Source organism: Mya arenaria, chromosome 5, assembly GCF_026914265.1.
Source record: "Mya arenaria isolate MELC-2E11 chromosome 5, ASM2691426v1".
In the NCBI taxonomy this organism is placed as follows: Eukaryota; Metazoa; Mollusca; class Bivalvia; order Myida; family Myidae; genus Mya; species Mya arenaria.
This window is the reverse complement of record NC_069126.1, coordinates 11,399,343-11,414,161: the sequence shown is the minus strand read 5'-3', so window position 1 is coordinate 11,414,161 and position 14,819 is coordinate 11,399,343. Positions and strand designations below refer to the sequence as shown.

The 14,819-nt window shown below is 45.5% G+C and overlaps 1 protein-coding gene across 1 annotated transcript; it reads right to left on the bottom strand.

Annotated features, from left to right (window-relative positions):
* Positions 1–1,928: 1,928 nt before the first annotated feature.
* On the bottom strand, positions 1,929–4,753 carry LOC128235100 (peptidylglycine alpha-hydroxylating monooxygenase-like). Its single transcript, XM_052949834.1, has 6 exons — positions 4,637–4,753; positions 4,339–4,396; positions 3,646–3,733; positions 3,266–3,375; positions 2,423–2,500; positions 1,929–2,045 (listed from the first exon to the last, which is right to left on the bottom strand). The coding sequence occupies exons 1-6, from the start codon at positions 4,658–4,660 to the stop codon at positions 1,993–1,995; spliced, it is 411 nt and encodes a 136-aa protein (XP_052805794.1). The 5' UTR covers positions 4,661–4,753; the 3' UTR covers positions 1,929–1,992.
* Positions 4,754–14,819: the final 10,066 nt, after the last annotated feature.

Genomic DNA, 14,819 nt, shown 5'->3' with positions numbered 1-14,819 from the left:
AAAAACGAGTTCCAGCAAGAAAATACATTTTTACTTAATTTTGTTTAACTGAGGTGGGAGAAAAAGCATCTACAATAGCCGCTCGTATAAGATAGGTTCATCCCGACCTTCGCGCAGGGTGTTTTGCGGAAACTCGGTAAACCTCGTTTCAGCAAAACACCCTACGCTCGGGTCGGAATGAACCTATCTTACACTCTCGGCCATGGAAGATACTTATAATCTTTTATAAAACTTTTATGCCATGTTGTGTTTCTACTGTTCGGATAAAACTTCAGTAATTTCATTTGCAACGAGGCTCTCTGAAACAATTTTAAGTTAGGAAAATAAAGAACTAGCGGACCTACATTGACTAACTCGATATGCAATTGATGATAATGACTATGGGGTGGCTTTAAAACTTTCCTTGGAAAGAAATGCTTTACAATAGATAGGAACAATAACAATACGAAATATGAGATGTTTGTGGGTTCGGATCTACATTTCCTTTCGTTAAAAGCAGCTAATCCAGTAATGGCAATGAGTATGATGACAGTGAGTATTAAATGAGTTCTTGCCAAAATGATGCGTGTGTAGATAGTAGCGATGGGCAAGCACCGCTGGTCTCTTCCATTCACATGCGTTCTCTGCGAAAAATCCTGCAATTTACAATCACTCACTATAATATACAGTATGACAAAATATTGGTTCTCTATGCCATGACGTGTTTTGTTTTTTCCAAAACAAATGATAGCTCTAAATAACGGAATTAAATCTGAACAAAATATGTTCTTCGACACCAGAAAGAAGGTGTGTGTATTGTATTTGTTGATACAACTACATCCAAAGTATATAAATTAATCTTTATCATATTTTATTGTCATGTGAACATCAACAAACGACATTTTGTTTAATTATAAATATGAAAAAATAAACAATACATCTTCCTCACTTTTTTGTGTAAAACGATAAGGGATTTATTTACCGTTGTCTGACTTGGCAGGAATGCTTCCTGATGATGCGAAGGCATAGGTTTGATAGCTAAGTGCTGTCCTAGAAGGGGAAATGTCAATCAGGTGGAATGATAAATATATATTACAATGGAATATAAAGAGGGGACAAAACCTTGAATTTTGAACTTTTACAAGGATTACGTTTTCACATACACACAAAGACAGGCATACATCGTTACGATACAAAAACAGATATAGCATACTCGTATATCGTTCCAAGGCGGTAATCCAAACGTTTATTTAAAAAGATATTTAAATGCATATACAGTATATTCTTTGTCTGATGTGTTGTGACAATTTGTGTCTGTTTTGAATGGTATTGTGCCACGTGCTTTTAAGGCTGTAACCTCTACATTTGCTAGTATTTAAAGTTAGATGCGTGTGTGTGTTATGTCTTTGTTGATGTCTATACGGTCTGTCCATATCGTTTTATATGGTGTACGGCTCACCGCGACACGTTAAGCGTATATTCAGCTCTGATCATATTCCTTAAACTAGGTACATTGTTATTAAATTTTGATACTCGGCTTGTCCCTGTTTTTTTAAACAGGGTCATCATTACATTTTTGGCATCTGAGCTTGTCCCTGTAGTTTTTATTGTAATAGTAATATATATTTAAGATTCAGTTATCAATAACAGCTAATAAATATATCGATAAAGAACGATAAAGTGGAAAATAGTTCAAAGTTAATGTTTAAGACGTTTGTTTAATATTCGGAACAATGTATAATTATCAGTTAATGTACCCACTAACCACGCTGTAAGAGCACGTGAAATGCATAATTTCATATTGTGTAATAGTTTATCTTGCTCTTTCCTTATAGTTATTAGTGAATATCGTTGTAATTTAACACGCTACTTCTGATATTAACTTTTCACGAACATAAAATATACCCTTTCCAATCTAAAAAAAGCGTTTGAAATGTGTTGTATGACAAGGTAGATGGTGTTACAATATATCGAATCTTACGCCAGTTATGAAACAAAACATTTGTATTAAACTTACGGATTTGTTGTGAATTCCAGAGTCACATTGGCAGCTGACATTCTTGGAGCTGCAAAACACACTCTAAATATTGACTATGTTATTTGAAATAGTTAATTGTCTATAGTTCAAGCTGGAATATGTTTGGAAAAAAACATAAATCTATCCGCTTGCTAAACTAAGTAACTAGATTCAAACAGATAAAGCTGGATACATTTGCATAAGGTCAATAGTTCTGCGGCCAATGATTAAACTGGTTAAATTCTTTGGTTTGGTCAAAGTAAGCCAAACTGTTCATTGATTGGTCAATAGGTTTTCAAATTGTTACTCTTATCCAATCAACTCATTTAAATGCTTAAGCTAGGTAACCGGCGGACAACTCATCCAAGTTTTATACAATTAGCTACAATTTCTTTAAACTGAATTGTAAAAACTGTCGATTCTTACTTTCAACAGGATTCATAAAATGGACCTGAATGAGGAAATACTTCAGATTGGTTCGTGGTCCAAGCCTCAGTGATACTCCTGAGAATGAAAAAATAGAGGTAAGAATTAGACAGAGTGAATGAATATTATAAAATACAGTCAAACCCCGTTGGCTCGAACTGGCTTGGTTCGAATTCCTCGTTGACTCGAACTGGATGAAAAGTACCGATTATTTTAACTGAAGGTAAGCATTCCCGCTTGGCTCGAATTTTCCGAGGCTCGATGTAACTTCGTCGGTCCCTGGGAGTTCGAGCCAACGGGGTTCGATTTGATATAATAAATCCAATATATATAATAATAGCTATGAGACAACCGATGCAGGCAATGTTATTGTTGCTGGTAGACTTACCACTACTGTGCTGAAACTATAAGAGCTGAATTATACTGTACTAGTATATGCCCAAACAGAGGGTTCACATAAAGTCAGCCTAGATAGGCTAAAGCGGTATGTTTGTAACTGCAACAAATTGTGGTTGACAAAATATTGAAGCTGTAATGTTTCTGTGGATATCCTTACTTGGTTAGTAGTATGCAAGGAAAATTTTCATTAATAATTAATTAGTCGAAAGGCGGATGCGAATCATTGAAAACACACTCTGTAAACTGTTAACATCGTCCAAAACACCAGACCTTTTCGCAATGTTCAAAATTAGCCAATGGCATTGAAATTGTTGATTAAGTGTAGTTTGAAAATACAACAGAACATTAATTTATTGTGACCTGTAAATAATGTGTATTTAATCATAAACATCATTTTGGTTTTATTATCTATAATACATAAGATAAATCAGAAAAGCAGTTTACCTTCTGGAAGCTTGAAGGCGCCGTTGTCTTTAGCATTTGAAAATTCATCCCAAAGACCAAAATTGACCGCGTCGCCTTTGCAAGTATGTCCTTGCGATTTTGTACAGTCCCTTAAATGTCCAGCATGGATTGTAACGTAAAATCGGTCATTTTAGAAGAGTGGTATTACAGAGGACAATATTTGGAGAAAACTGCTCAGGAGCATTTATCAGACTAGATGCTCAGCTTGTCAAAAGGTTACATGAACAAAACATGTGTTATGGCACAGCATTGTCTGTATATCTAAAAGATTTAGCCAAACTAAGCCGAACTATCACCCGAATATCTTTTCTAGTCGGTATCTAAACGTTACATATTCACATAACAGATTTTCATTGTACCAGGTAGTTCCTGTGAACGTTGGCTCCTCACAAACTCCTGTAGTCACGTGATGGGCCAACGATTTGTCCGCCTCCGTCAACGAACTCACTGAATACAAGAGAGGTACTTTGTATAACATTACTCTTGTTAAATGTATTTTTTTCTCATTGTATTAATTCACTATAAACACGGACACAATCATATGCTTTGTGAAAAATTCAAGCTTCGCAATATCATGAGAAACGATATAATTGAGCATGTTAAGCACCTTTTCATCAGCAAAAAGATGCCAAATTCTGTAACGCTGATAACCTTATGGTTTAATGCTTTGAAACTACATAATAAATTATATTATAGCTTAATACTTTTTGTCTTTGTTGCTGTCGGTCAGAATGTCATATGAAGGATATATACACTGGAAATTACAGGAACCAGACACATAAAGTTCACACAGACACTGGACAAATCTCGATATTAGAAATGATTAAACTAACACGCATGTTCATATCTCTGTTTTAGATGTCGCTTCGTGATACTGAATGCATGTTATTATTTTATTTCATTGAGACCAGTGCGTTGATGTGTGTGATATACAGCCCTGTGGAGTCTGGGTAGAAACGAAGATCGTGTCCATGTTGAGTGGCAAAGAGAACGTTTGAAATTAATAATTGTATTCTATCTAGTTTCGAAACCTAGATTTAATTCATACTTACATACATAAATATCTTCTTCTGTTGTAAGCGGGTATGCATAGCATATGTATTGGTCGGGCTGCAATAGAAAACAGCACAGAAAGAACATGAAGTACTTTCAGTGAACTTAAATACTTTGATTTTCATACAACTTACAACGATGAATTCATTCGTTTGTTGCTTAATAAAGCTTCTTGCATCAATTTTCTTTCTATAGGTCTAGAAATAAAATTTGTTTCTTGATAAGTATTGTTTAAAATTATTAAAATCGAATTTTCGTAAACAGTTATTGAAAAAAGAAGAAGAAAAAACTACTTACCGAAGATGTTTCCACAAGCGGCATAGATATTTTCAACTGTTTGTTAGCTGAAGCTATTTGCCCGAGTGTCTGTGAAATTATCCACAGACAGCAAAGAGTGCATAACGATACAACATTCATAGTCAACTTGAGTAAGACGATTTGAATTACTCGCAGTGATGTTATCATTATATACACAATGCCGCGATTTCGAAATAAATCCTTATCAAACAAAGGACGTGATGTACTTTATATCAACAATAAACAACACGATCAAAAATAAGTGCACCTTTAATTGAGTCACGTGCTGTGCTTATGACAGCTTTCGTAAACAACCATTTGCACGCATTTTTTTTAGATGAAGCATTAAGTAAAAAGTGTGAGATATGAAATCGTGTTTCATCTTTTTTCACGATTTTAGCAGGAGCAATAGTCTGACCTTCCTTCAATGTGTAAGCAAAGCTGGTCCGACAACGGTATCGTTAAGGTCTAAACAAATGATCAGTGTCCAATAATTATAGCAGTCAATTTTCCAAAACAGATACAGTCTGGAGATCTTTACACAGCCCATGGTGGTTGTTTTGAAGTGTATATATTATATATACTCTATTCATGCCCGATACATCTCATTTTAACGCAAAAATGTACCTGGTCGTAGAACAAGTTACATTTATTTGTAAGATATTGAGCAATATTTACCATCATCTCTCATTATAAAAAAAAGGACAGCAACATTGATAAAAACCTGCGTGCAGCACAACAAAAGAGGTTACTGTAAACATCTTCAGTTTGTTTACAGAAACACCCTTTTAACGTGTTGCAGAATACTTATCATCCAAACGATATCATTTGACTCGAGCTAGACTCCGAATTGTTTTAAATATATTCCTGGAAACTGTATTGCACACGTCTTTTGACGTCTTGTGTCTTAAAATGGATCATGATTACTTGCTAAACGTGCAGAGCACGTCTCTTTTAAATGCATGGTATTCTTTTAAAATAGAGTTCAACAAATGATGATACACAACCGTTAGTCAATATGAGGGTCTTAATGGGCTATTTTAATAGCTGGAATTGATATAAGACATGTTGAGAACAATTACAATTTAATCAGTGCTTGCTTGTTTACTACTAAGTGGTATCAACACACGTTTACCATACCTTATCAACAAAACCGGTTCCCATTTGCTCACTAGAGTTCACGCAATACCGTTATTTCTTTGTAAACATGTAAGTTTGTTGACCCTTATAAAAGACAACGACGTAGTAGAAGTCTGGTTGAACAGTATATAAGAAGGTGGTTTGCCATACGAAAGTAACACAATTTACACATCTGAACAAACACAAACACACAACAATGCGAATATCGTATTTCGTATTTATAGCGGTCTTAGGTGAGTACAATTTCTACTTACATTTATGTTTTTAACAAATACAGCAAATGCTCAGTACTCTTGTATCTATTGGTTCGAACACTACCTAGAACCAGTTCCTGTACAACTACTACCTACAACGATGTCATTCGCCTCTAAAGGCTTGAAGCAGCGTTACTTTAGTTTAAGCCTTCCTTGAGTGTTCAGAAGTAAGTTGCTGTTTTATGTGCCAAATAGATCACGCTGTCAATTCAGATGTCAGCCATAACTTTAGTTTAAACGTTATACATTTTACAACGATTGTGAAGAAAGTTATGCTAACTTAAACTAAGTTACTCTCATTGGCACGATGTTGCGGGAGAGTGTGGTTTTGTGTTGTGGGAGAAACCGGGGTACCCGGAGAAAACCCACTTGTCCGGCTTGGTGATCACTAATCAAACTCACATGCGCCCAGGCCGGAAATCGATTCCGTTGCAACGTAACTTTCTCTGTAACGTGATTTATATTACTGATAACATATTCTGTTCACGTATTCTAGACATAAATAAGTTATAAGTCAAATTGTTTCATTTACCAAAAGGTTAAATGTTGATGCCAGGTCAACGCATATGATAATGGTATCCGTTTAAAGGTTATTAGGAGACACTCGGCCATTTTTTTCGAAAACAACCTCGGATGTATGTCGGTACATCGGTAAAAGTAGTTCGTAAACTTTTGAATTATATCGTTAATTAAATGTAGTGTTTAAGATTGTATTTGTTGATCCAAGTTTAAATTGATTACCAATGAAGTGTATTATTGCAACTATATTTAATATTTCCAAGAGTTAAGTCATTAAGTTTAACTGCTTAATTAAATTATTACGCGAACTACTTGCAGCGGACTTAAAAAAAAAAGATTTCTGACATTGTAAATGGCCGAGGAGTTTCGAATGTTGAAAGGGTATTATTGAATAATTATGAATATTATACACATGACTGAAACTGTAGACTAGATAAAGTTATTGTTATTACGATCGACTTTAATCAGATTTGAATTGACCAATTTTGCAATCTATCAAGGCAAAAAAAAATGAAAAATCACTTTCAGTATAAATATAGCCATTCTATACGTATACAATATGTTCAAAGGGTACCAAAATATGTTTGGGTCACCAGGCAATCAACACTTACGAAATTTTGTATACAAATAAAACAAATGTAATTATTAAAAAAAGCTTACAAAAATCAAAATGCGAATTATGTTTCCGTTTATTTCTTAGATATTGTAATAAGGCAAAATAAGTCATTTTAGTGTCATGATTTCTTTGTGAAATTAATACAAATTATATAAACAACCACAAAAAATCGTTATACTATTGAAATCAAAATAATTTAAAACAGTAATAATTTAATTATAATATTTTCAGACGCCCTAACAGAAACAAAAAGCGCCGGAGCGTATGTTCTTCGCAAGGGTACTCGCGTCTCACAATCTGGAAGCTACATAACGGTCAACGTGGACACTGAGCTCTCTCACAATACAAGAAGGAATGCAGCAGACGCAAACAGGAGAGGCGCTGATGCCGGAAGCTTCTCTACTGTGAACGTAGACTCTGAGGCGGCCCTCTCTCACCATGCAAACAGGAGAGGCACTGATGCCGGAAGCTTCTTCACAGTAAACGCAGACTCTGAGGCGGCCCTCTCTCACCACACAAACAGGAGAGGCGCTGATGCCGGAAGCTTTTCCACAGTAAACGCAGACTCTGAGGCGGCCCTCTCTCACCACGCAAACAGGAGAGGCGATGATGCCAGAAGCTTCTCCACAGCAAACGCAGAAAATGAGGCGGCGCTCTCTCACCACGCAAACAGGAGAGGCTCTGATGCCGGAAGTTTCTCCACTGTGAACGTAGACTCTGAGGCGGCCCTCTCTCACCATGCAAACAGGAGAGGCACTGATGCCGGAAGCTTTTCCACAGTAAACGCAGACTCTGAGGCGGCCCTCTCTCACCACACAAACAGGAGAGGCGCTGATGCCGGAAGCTTTTCCACAGTAAACGCAGACTCTGAGGCGGCGCTCTCTCACCACGCAAACAGGAGAGGCTCTGATGCCAGAAGCTTCTCCACAGCAAACGCAGAAAATGAGGCGGCGCTCTCTCACCACGCAAACAGGAGAGGCTTTGATGCCGGAAGCTTCTCTACTGTGAACGCAGAAACTGAGGCGGCCCTCTCTCACCTAGCGAACAGGAGAGGCGCTGATGCCAGAAGCTTCTTTACAGTAAACGCAGGCTCAGAGGAAGCACTCTCTTTCCACACAAACAAGAGAGGCGCTGAGGCCGGAAGCTTCTCTACCGTGAACGCAGAAACTGAGGCGGCACTCTCTCACCACCCAAACAGGAGAGGCGCTGATGCCGGAAGCTTCTCCACAGTAAACGCAGACACTGAGGCGGCACTCTCTCACCATGCAAACAGGAGAGGCGCTGATGCCGGAAGCTTCTCTTCTGTGAACGCAGAAACTGAGGCGGCCCTCTCTCACCACGCAAACAGGAGAGGCGCTGATGCCGGAAGCTTCTCTACAGTAAACGCAGACTCTGAGGAAGCCATCTCTTACCACACAAACAGGAGAGGTGCTGATGCCGGAAGCTTCTCTAACGTGAACGCAGAAACTGAGGCCGCCCTCTCTCACCACGCAAACAGGAGAGACAATGATGCCGGAAGCTTCTCTACAGTAAACGCAGACTCTGAAGAAGCCCTCTCTTACCACGCAAACAGGAGAGGCGCTGATGCCGGAAGCTTCTCCACAGTAAACGCAGACTCTGAGGCGGCCCTCTCGCACCACGCAAACAGGAGAGGCGATGATGCCGGAAGCTTCTCTACTGTGAACGCAGAAACTGAGGCGGCACTCTCTCACCACGCAAACAGGAGAGGCGCTGATGCCGGAAGCTTCTCCACAGTAAACGTTGATGCTGAGGCCGCCCTCTCTCACCACGCAAACAGGAGAGGCGCTGATGCTGGAAGCTTTTCCACTGTAAACGTTGACTCTGAGGCCGCCCTCTCTCACAACGCAAACAGGAGAGGCGCTGATGCCGGAAGCTTCTCCACGATAAACGCAGACTCTGAGGCCGCCCTCTCTCACAACGCAAACAGGAGAGGCGCTGATGCAGGAAGCTTTTCCACAGTAAACGCAGACTTTAAAGCGGCCCTCTCTCACCACGCAAACAGGAGAGGTGCTGATGCCGGAAGCTTCTCCACAGTAAACGCAGTCTCTGAGGCCGCCCTCTCTCACCACGCCAACAGGAGGGGCGCTGATGCCGGAAGCTTCTCCACGGTAAACGCAGACTCTGAGGCCGCCCTCTCCCACAACGCAAACAGGAGAGGCGCTGATGCCGGAAGCTTCTCCACAGTAAACGTTGATGCTGAGGTGGCCCTCTCTCACCACGCGAACAGGAGAGGCGCTGATGCCAGAAGCTTCTTTACAGTAAACGCAGACTCTGAGGAAGCCCTCTCTTTCCACACAAACAGGAGAGGCGCTGAGGCCGGAAGCTTCTCTACCGTGAACGCAGAAACTGAGGCGGCACTCTCTCACCACCCAAACAGGAGAGGCGCTGATGCCGGAAGCTTCTCCACAGTAAACGCAGACACTGAGGCGGCACTCTCTCACCATGCAAACAGGAGAGGCGCTGATGCCGGAAGCTTCTCCACAGTAAACGTTGATGCTGAGGCGGCCCTCTCACACCACGCAAACAGGAGAGGCGCTGATGTCGAAAGCTTTTCAACTGTTAACGCAGACACTGAGGCGGCACTTTCTCGCCACGCAGACAGGAGAGGCGCTGATGCCGGAAGCTTCTCTTCTGTGAACGCAGAAACTGAGGCGGCACTCTCTCACCACGCAAACAGGAGAGGCGCTGATGCCGGAAGCTTCTCTACAGTAAACGCAGACTCTGAGGAAGCCCTCTCTTACCACACAAACAGGAGAGGTGCTGATGCCGGAAGCTTCTCTAACGTGAACGCAGAAACTGAGGCGGCCCTCTCGCACCACGCAAACAGGAGAGGCGCTGATGCCGGAAGCTTCTCTACTGTGAACGCAGAAACTGAGGCGGCACTCTCTCACCACGCAAACAGGAGAGGCGCCGATGCCGGAAGCTTCTCCACGGTAAACGCAGACTCTGAGGCCGCCCTCTCCCACAACGCAAACAGAAGAGGCGCTGATACCGGAAGCTTCTCCACAGTAAACGCAGACACTGAGGCGGCCCTCTCTAACCACGCAAACAGGAGAGGCGCTGATGCCGGAAGCTTCTCCACAGTAAACGCAGACTCTGAGGCCGCCCTCTCTCACCACGCAAACAGGAGAGGCGCTGATGCCGGAAGCTTCTCCACAGTAAACGTTGATGCTGAGGTGGCCCTCTCTCACCACGCAAACAGGAGAGGCGCTGATGCCGGAAGCTTTTCCACTGTAAACGTTAACTCTGAGGCCGCCCTCTCTCACCATGCAAACAGGAGAGGCGCTGATGCCGGAAGCTTCTCCACAGTAAACGTTGATGCTGAGGCCGCTCTCTCTCACCACGCAAACAGGAGAGGCGCTGATGCCGGAGGCTTCTATACAGTAAACGCAGACTCTGAGGAAGCCCTCTCGTACCACGCAAACAGGAGAGGCGCTGATGCCGGAAGCTTCTCCACAGTTAACGCAGACTTTGAAGCTGCCCTCTCTCACCACGTAAACACGGGAGGCGCTGATGCCGGAAGCTTCTCCACAGTAAACGCAGACACTGAGGCGGCCCTCTCTAACTACGCAAACAGGAGAGGCGCTGATGCCGGAAGATTCTTCACAGTAAACGCAGACACTGAGGCGGCCCTCTCGTACCACGCAAACAGGAGAGGCGCTGATGCCGGAAGCTTCTCCACAGTAAACGCAGACACTGAGGCGGCCCTCTCGTACCACGCAAACAGGAGAGGCGCTGATGCCGGAAGCTTCTCCACTGTAAACGCAGACACTGAGGCGGCCCTCTCTCACCACGACAACAGGAGGGGCGCTGATGCCGGAAGCTTCTCCACAGTAAAAGCAGACTCTGAGGAAGCCCTCTCTCACAACGCAAAAAGGAGAGGCGCTGATGCCGGAAGCTTCTCCACGTTAAACGCAGACTCTGAGGCCGCCCTCTCTCACAACGCAAACAGGAGAGGCGCTGATGCCGGAAGTTTCTCTACAGTAAACGCAGACTCCGAGGCCGCCTTCTCTCACCACGCAAACAGGAGAGGCGCTGATGCAGAAAGCTTTTCCACTGTAAACGCAGACACTGAGGCGGCCCTCTCTCACCACGCCATCAGGAAAGGCGCTGATGCCGGAAGCTTCTCCACGGTAAACGCAGACTCTGAGGCCGCCCTCTCTCACCACGCAAACAGGAGAGGCGCTGATGCCGGAAGCTTCTCCACGGTAAACGCAGACACTGTGGCGGCCCTCTCGTACCACGCAGACAGGAAAGGCGCTGATGCCGGAAGCTTCTCCACAGTAAACGCAGACACTGAGGTGGCCCTCTCTCACCACGCCAACAGTAGAGGCGCTGATGCCGGAAGCTTCTCCACGGTAAACGCAGACTCTGAGGCCGCCCTCTCTCACAACGCAAACAGGAGAGGTGCTGATGCCGGAAGCTTCTCCACGGTAAACGCAGACTCTGAGGCCGCCCTCTCTCACCACGCAAACAGGAGAGGCGCTGATGCCGGAAGCTTTTCCACTGTAAACGCAGACTTTGAGGCCGCCCTCTCTCACATCGCAAACAGGAGAGGCGCTGATGCTGGAAGCTTCTCCACAGTAAACGCAGACTCTGAGGCCGCCCTCTCTCACCACGCGAACAGGAGAGGCGCTGATGCTGGAAGCTTCTCCACAGTAAACACAGACTCTGAGGCCGCCCTCTCTCACCACGCAAACAGGAGAGGCGCTGATGCCGGAAGCTTTTCCACTGTTAACGCAGACACTGAGGCGGCCCTCTCTCACCACGCCATCAGGAAAGGCGCTGATGCCGGAAGCTTCTCCACGGTAAACGCAGACTCTGAGGCCGCCCTCTCTCACCACGCAAACAGGAGAGGCGCTGATGCCGGAAGCTTCTCCACGGTAAACGCAGACACTGTGGCGGCCCTCTCGTACCATGCAAACAGGAAAGGCGCTGATGCCGGAAGCTTCTCCACAGTAAACGCAGACACTGGGGTGGCCCTCTCTCACCACGCCAACAGTAGAGGCGCTGATGCCGGAAGCTTCTCCACGGTAAACGCAGACTCTGAGGCCGCCCTCTCTCACAACGCAAACAGGAGAGGTGCTGATGCCGGAAGCTTCTCCACGGTAAACGCAGACTCTGAGGCCGCCCTCTCTCACCACGCAAACAGGAGAGGCGCTGATGCCGGAAGCTTTTCCACTGTAAACGCAGACTTTGAGGCCGCCCTCTCTCACATCGCAAACAGGAGAGGCGCTGATGCTGGAAGCTTCTCCACAGTAAACGCAGACTCTGAGGCCGCCCTCTCTCACCACGCGAACAGGAGAGGCGCTGATGCTGGAAGCTTCTCCACAGTAAACACAGACTCTGAGGCCGCCCTCTCTCACCACGCAAACAGGAGAGGCGCTGATGCCGGAAGCTTCTCCACAGTAAACGCAGACTCTGAGGCCGCCCTCTCTCACCACGCAAACAGGAGAGGTGCTGATGCAGGAAGCTTTTCCACTGTAAACGTAGACTCTGAGGAAGCCCTCTCTCACCACGCAAACAGGAGAGGCGCTGATGCTGGAAGCTTCTCCACTGTAAACGCAGACTCTGAGGCCGCCCTCTCTCAACACGCAAACAGGAGAGGCGCTGATGCAGGAAGCTTTTCCACTGTAAACGCAGACTTTGAGGCCGCCCTCTCTCACAACGCAAACAGGAGAGGCGCTGATGCTGGAAGCTTCTCCACAGTAAACGCAGACTCTGAGGCCGCCCTCTCTCACCACGCAAACAGGAGAGGCGCTGATGCTGGAAGCTTCTCCACAGTAAACGCAGACTCTGAGGCCGCCCTCTCTCACCACGCAAACAGGAGAGGCGCTGATGCCGGAAGCTTCTCCACAGTAAACGCAGACTCTGAGGCCGCCCTCTCTCACCACGCAAACAGGAGAGGCGCTGATGCCGGAAGCTTCTCCACTGTAAACGCAGACTCTGAGTCGGCACTCTCTCACCACGCAAACAGGAGAAGCGTTGATGCCGGAAGCTTCTCCACTGTAAACGCAGACTCTGAGTCGGCTTTCTCTCACCACGCAAACAGGAGAGGCGCTGATGCCGGAAGCTTTTCCACAGTAAACGTTGATGCTGAGGCCGCCCTCTCTCACCACGCAAACAGGAGAGGCGCTGATGCCGGAAGCTTCTCCACAGTAAACGCAGACTCTGAGGCCGCCCTCTCTCACCACGCAAACAGGAGAGGCGCTGATGCCGGAAGCTTCTCCACAGTAAACGCAGACTCTGAGGCCGCCCTCTCTCACCACGCAAACAGGAGAGGCGCTGATGCCGGAAGCTTCTCCACTGTAAACGCAGACTCTGAGTCGGCACTCTCTCACCACGCAAACAGGAGAAGCGTTGATGCCGGAAGCTTCTCCACTGTAAACGCAGACTCTGAGTCGGCTTTCTCTCACCACGCAAACAGGAGAGGCGCTGATGCCGGAAGCTTTTCCACAGTAAACGTTGATGCTGAGGCCGCCCTCTCTCACCACGCAGACAGGAGAGGCGCTGATGCCGGAAGCTTCTCCACAGTAAACGCAGACTCTGAGGCTGCCCTCTCTCACCACGCAAACAGGAGAGGCGCTGATGCAGGAAGCTTTTCCACTGTAAACGCAGACTCTGAGGCGGCCCTCTCTCACCATGCAAACAGGAGAGGCGCTGATGCAGGAAGCTTTTCCACTGTAAACGCAGACTCTGAGGCCGCCCTCTCTCACCACGCAAACAGGAGAGGCGCTGATGCTGGAAGCTTCTCCACAGTAAACTTTGATGCTGAGGCGGCCCTCTCACACCACGCAAACAGGAGAGGCGCTGATGCCGGAAGCTTTTCCACAGTAAACGTTGATGCTGAGGCCGCCCTCTCTCACCACGCAAACAGGAGAGGCGCTGATGCCGGAAGCTTCTCCACAGTAAACGCAGACTCTGAGACCGCCCTCTCTCACCACGCAAACAGGAGAGGCGCTGATGCTGGAAGCTTTTCCACTGTAAACGCAGGCTCTGAGGCGGCCCTCTCTCACCATGCAAACAGGAGAGGCGCTGATGCAGGAAGCTTTTCCACTGTAAACGCAGACTCTGAGGCGGCCCTCTCTCGCCACGCAGACAGGAGAGGCGCTGATGCCGGAAGCTTCTCTACAGTAAACGCAGCCTCTGAGGAAGCCCTCTCTCACAACGCAAACAGGAGAGGCGCTGATGCCGGAAGCTTCTCTACAGTAAACGCAGACACTGAGGCGGCACTCTCTCACCATGCAAACAGGAGAGGCGCTGATGCTGGAAGCTTCTCCACAGTAAACGCAGACTCTGAGGCCGCCCTCTCTCACCACGCAAACAGGAGAGGCGCTGATGCTGGAAGCTTCTCTACAGTTAACGCAGACTCTGAGGCGGCCCTCTCTCACCACGCAAACAGGAGAGGCGCTAATGCCGGAAGCTTTTCAACAGTCAACGCTGACTTTGAGGCGGCCTTCGTTCACCAAGCTCGAAAGAGAAGGGCTTATGCTTTAAGTCGCGGACGCTGAAACAGCTATTGGTTATTAATCTTAGGATATATTAATAGTGTCCAGTAATATCGATAAAACATCTTCCTCCTTTTTTAATATTTGTTGGTCAAGTTGTCGATGTGATTTGCATTTTTTTCTGT